The 5499-nt window shown below is 38.1% G+C and overlaps 1 protein-coding gene across 1 annotated transcript; it reads left to right on the top strand.

Moving 5' to 3' along the window:
• Positions 1-581: 581 nt before the first annotated feature.
• Positions 582-5098, top strand: LOC125482696 (exportin-2-like; the record flags this gene model as incomplete). Its single annotated transcript, XM_048594823.1, has 6 exons — positions 582-682; positions 846-953; positions 1037-1129; positions 1709-1876; positions 4444-4573; positions 5033-5098. Coding segments are annotated over exons 3-6 (430 nt in total), but the record flags the coding sequence as incomplete, so codon positions are not given.
• Positions 5099-5499: the final 401 nt, after the last annotated feature.

The raw sequence follows: 5499 nt of genomic DNA, 5'->3' as shown, positions 1-5499 counted from the left end.
ATCAGAGAGGTTGGTTCAGTGTGTGGGAATGGAACGTTGTGGGGGTTTAGGTACCATTTTGGATTGCAAAAGGCAGACACGGATGTGCCTAAACTTGCCATCAACCTTTTGCAATCTGTTAAACATATTGAAGAACATTCAAAGCTGTCAAAGGGCTCTCAATTCTGTCAAACAACTTAGAATACAAATGAGATAACAAGGTGTAGAGCTGGATGAACGCAGCAGGCCAAGCAGCATCAGAGGAGCAGGAAAGCTGACGTTTCGGGCCTGGATCCTTCAGTTATTCTATTTTGGCAAAAATGCTTGAGAGCCATTGATTAACTAATTATTTTCTTTCTTTGGCATTTTGGCTGCCATATTCCTCCACAGAACAACAATTATATATTGCCGTATGTTACTCTATTTGGGAGTTTACTGTCTACAAATTAGCTGTTACAACACTATTCCCATTCCTACACTTCCAAAGGACTTAACTGGCTTAAAATTCTTTGGAACAACCTAATAATGCGCACTTTCTATAGAAATGTAAATTGTTTTGCCTCTTGACAAAAGTTAATTCCATTCTTTTCATGTAATATTTCATCCCATTAGGTATCGACATGAATTCAAGTCAAATGAACTGTGGACTGAGATTAAACTGGTGTTAGACACTTTTGCAGAACCCCTCACTGCACTTTTTAAAGTATGTGGTACTGCTAACTTAACTTCGTAACACGATTTTAAAATTTCTGCATGATATTCATACCTCACTGATTATTTCAGTTTTGAGATAATGTAGATTGTAATTTGAAAATTGCTTCAATGTACTTGTTTTCCGCCATAATTGAAGTGCATAATTTTTGCAGACTACAATTGAACTGTGCCATACACATGCCAAGGATGTCAACGTATTGAAGGTTCTCTTCTCTTCTCTCGTTTTGATTGCTAAGCTGTTCTATAGCTTAAATTTCCAAGTAAGTATTTAGTGGTGTGGATTTCATTTTGTGATGTGCATTTATGCAGATTTGCAGGTAATAATTTGTTTTGTACTCTGCAGGATTTGCCAGAGTTTTTTGAAGATAACATGGAAACATGGATGATGAACTTTCATAGTTTACTCACTTTGGACAATAAGTTGCTACAAACTAATGTAAGTGGCAGGTCTGTGAAAGCATTGATGCTGTTTGCAATGTTTATATATACAATTCCTTCCTGATGCTCTTCACATCCAACTTCTTAAAAGTTTGGCTGGGGGAGGCAAGGAACGTTGAGGAGTAGACTTGGGCTGGATTTGTCACACGTGCAAAAGTATAATGCTGCGATAAAAGTTGCACTTTCCAACGTTTCAGTTAAGTCACCCTTTGACCATTCTTTCCTTTCTCTGATTGTCTTTGAGCGTTCAGCTGCTGGTTCCACGTTGGAAGGGATGTTGCAACATGAAACTTCATTATTCATTCAGAATTCAAATGAGAATTCTGTCTACTAAAGCGTATCAAAAAACACCCTAGGAATTGTGTTTTGTTTGAAAGTTTATCCAATTCTTGAAGCATTTTTTAAAGCAAGTATAGGAGAAATTAAAATATGCATATTTTCTATATTTTGTCATAACACTGTAGTCACCTGTGCTTTTGTACAAAAACATTTCAAGCTCATTGCTTTGAACATTAAATTTTATCCAAGTTGCTATTCTAAATGAATTTAAATAATTCTTTAAATTAATTTCTTGCAGGATGAAGAAGAGGCTGGTTTGTTGGAACTGCTGAAGTCCCAAATATGTGATAATGCTGCTCTCTATGCTCAGAAATATGATGAAGAGTTCCAGCCCTATCTACCTCAATTTGTCACAGCTATTTGGAATCTACTAGTCACAACCAAGCAGGAGGTTAAATATGACTTGGTAGGTTTTGTTATTATAAAAAATATAAGCAATCTATTAGAAATGTATTATTTGGGAAATTTTTCAGAAGTTGAAGTCTTTAGCTATTTTTGCACTTCACCTTATTGCTCTTGTGGCTCACTTTTAGAATTAAGCTTTGACTATCTACCTGTCAGGTGCACCTTCTTTCTCTTTAGTTTTTGCTTCATGAGCTTTTGATCTCAACCACATGATTTTCTCCTGCACAGAGACAGACCCGACTGTGTTCGGTACCTGTATACTTGGAGTGTTTTCTTTCATCTGTTCGTGGCTAACTGTAAAACAGTCCTGTCACATATTTGGGAACAGGTTGCCTCAACGTATTACAGTTGCAGTTTAGAATGTGATAACTTGAAAACAAAAGTGTAATCATTTTGTTATGTGCTGGAGTAGTATTTAGAAGTGATAGAACCGAACATTTTCACAAGTAACAAAATTCCCTTCGCATGTTCAAGCATTGTGAAATCTAGAGAAATAGTCAACTCTGTTGTTAATGAAATTTGAAACTCATTTGAAGTTTAAAAATATCAAATTGCCTTAAAAACCCATGTGCTTCATTTGTGTCTTTGGGGAGGAAATCTGCCATCCTTAGCTTGCCTGTCCTATTCATTACTCTAGATCAGCAGGTGTGTGATTGACTTGCCAGCCCTGTAAAACAACATGCCAAACAACTCCGTTGCAACCAACAGCTAAGGAAGGAAGAACTTTGTGTACCTCTTTTATTTTACCCCTTTGGGGTGTAGGGGTGTCTACGATACTATTATGAAGAGAATTCCAGGAAGCTCACCCTGTACCAGTGAAAGAACAGCAATACACCTCCAAGGGGTGGTGTGTAGCCTGATGGAAAAATACAGGCTTGGTGTTTCTGTGCTTCTGCCCCAGTCTTTTGAAATGGAAGGTCACAGGTTTGGAAGGTGCTGTTGAAGGAGTCGTAGCATCTTGCATGTGGTGCATGTTCTTCCACTGTGTTGGTGGTGGAGGGGAGTACCTGTTGAAGATGGTGTGTAGGGTGCCAATCATGTAGCTGTTTTGTCCTGGATGTTTTCACGCTACTTGCATGACATTCTTGACTTGTGCCTTATAAATGATGGACAGGCTTTGAGAAGTCGATGGGTGAGTGCAAACCGTAGAATTCCCAGATTCCGATATGCTGTTTTAGCCAGTTTAGTCTCGGGTTAAAGGTGACCTCCAGGATGTTGTTAGCAGCAGACTCAGAAGCAGTAATGACATTGTCAGTTCTGGGTACTTGGTTAAATCCTCTCTCTCATTGGCGATGGTTGTTGTTTGGCATTCATGCAGTGTTCATGTTACTTGCCACTTACCTGCCCAGCCTGAATGTTGCCTCGGTCTTGCTGCAAACGGACACAAACCAAGGAGTCGCAAGGGGTGTGCAACATTGTACGGTTGCCAGTGCTTGACCCTATTCCTGACCTAATGGAGGTCATTGATGAAGCAGCTAATGACGGTTGACTCAAGGATGCTACCAGAGGAACTTTTGCACTGATGTTCAGGGGTTGGGATGATTGACTTCCAATGAATATGTTTTTCCTTTGTTACATATGACTCCAACCAATTGAACGATTTCCCACAATTCCCATTGATTTCTGTTTTGCCGGCACTTCTTAATATCATATGGTTCGTCTGAAGCTGATCAAAAAGTGGTCATCAAACAGTTTATTTCTTAGTTCAGAATCCATTGGCTCTGGTGTCTTTTTTATGTGTTCCAGCAAAATGTATCATCATATATGCAACTCACAATGTGCTCCAACAAAAGTGATTTTTAAAACAGCAGCTATCTCCTTTAACATTTGCCTTGGTTTATAAAAATGTCTTATGTTTTTGGGTCACAGTTCAAAAGTACAGGTAAAAGAAATAAAGATGTGGTCCTTCCATAAAGCACTAACTTAAGAAGGTGTGTTATTCATCTCTGTCTACAGTTGTTTTCTTTAATCTGGCAATTGCGTCTAAATTAACAAAAGCCTAAGTTTTTATCTCCTAAGGCAAGGTACTGTGGCAAAATACATTTTAAGACAAGTAGGAGAGACACCTGATTCGTTTTATTTTGGCCTGAATACAATGTTGATCTGATCCTGCAAATGTTGAGTCACTGTATAGACCTTGAAGACAACGGCTCTTCACCATAAAATACTTGTTTCCCCATCATCTTAAATAGTGTGCACTTTTTTTTTTAATGTTAAATTCCATCTCTCAAAGCTTAATTCTGAAAGAAATGAGTGTTGAAATATATAGTTAATCAACATCTTTAGATCATCACCTATCTTTAGCTCTCCCTTCAGTTTTAGGGGGAAAAAAACTTGTTTTAAGATGCATACAAGATATCCCAGCAAGGCACATCATTGGAATATGAGTGACTGTGCAAATCTGAAATAAACTTAACTTTGCATAAGTTGAATGCTATTTACTTTTTTAAAGCAAAATTTACGAAGAATCTTTGACAGAGGAAATGCCTCTCGTCCTTGCCCCAAAATCTGTCTTCATTTTTTATTCCACCAAGTAAAGTCTAATCTTTACTCTCCTTGTCTTTTTAGCTGGTAAGCAATGCTATTCAGTTCCTGGCATCTGTCTGTGAGAGACCACACTACAAACATTTGTTTGAAGATCAGAATACATTAACCAGTATTTGTGAAAAGGTTATTGTTCCTAACATGGAATTCAGAGGTAATTAACATCAGAGAAATTTATACTATCAAATACAAAGCATAATTGTTTGTGATGGTTCCAGTGAAACTATTGAAAATGCTGATGAGTTGTTGAGAAAAAGATTTGTTGGATAGCATTCATTGTTTAATGGCTTGGTGACAGTCATTAATTAGACAGAATAATACATAAACATGACCTGGGGCCTCCAGGCTTGCAGGAGAGAAAGTTGAAATTAAACAAGTTTATCTGTAATAACTTTGGCAATAATGTACTACGTTGTTTTCAGGAAATTGTGGCAATTCATAAAATGACCTGAATTGTAACTTCAAAAAAAATGTGGAATTGATTATGTTATGTTTGGAAATGTGATTGATTGAATGAGTAGCTTTGTGTGCTGTTCACTGAATTGAGAGCTATCAAATAAAGAAATCCTCTTCATGTTTACCAGCAGCATAATGTTGGTGTTATTATTTTTAGCTGCTGACGAAGAAGCATTTGAAGATAACTCTGAAGAGTACATCAGGAGAGATTTGGAGGGATCAGGTAGTTTTATGGTTCTTACCCTTATGAATGGATGTGGCTTTAAGCCAAAATGTTTCTATCCGCATTGTTGCTTTTCTGGCATTTGCTCAAAATTGCAATAAATTGCTGAGAGTGCCAACACAGTGGCTAGCACTGCTGCCTCTCAGCACCAGGGACCTAAGTTTCATTCCAGCCTTGAGTGACTGTGTTGAGTTTGCATGTTTTCCGTATGTCTGTGTAGACTTCCTCTGGGTGCTACTGTTTCCTTCCACCATCCAAAGATATGCAGGATAGGTTAATTAGCAATGGTAAATGTGGGGTCGTAGGGATTGGGTGGGTGGGGTGTGTGTGATGCTCTTCAGAGAGTTGGTGCTGACTTGATGGGCTGAATGGCCTCTATCTGCACTGCAGGGATTCTATGA

This window comes from Rhincodon typus, unplaced genomic scaffold, assembly GCF_021869965.1.
Source record: "Rhincodon typus isolate 14 unplaced genomic scaffold, sRhiTyp1.1 hic_rhity00015314, whole genome shotgun sequence".
Classification (NCBI taxonomy): domain Eukaryota; kingdom Metazoa; phylum Chordata; class Chondrichthyes; order Orectolobiformes; family Rhincodontidae; genus Rhincodon; species Rhincodon typus.
This window is presented reverse-complemented; position numbering and strand designations above follow the sequence as displayed.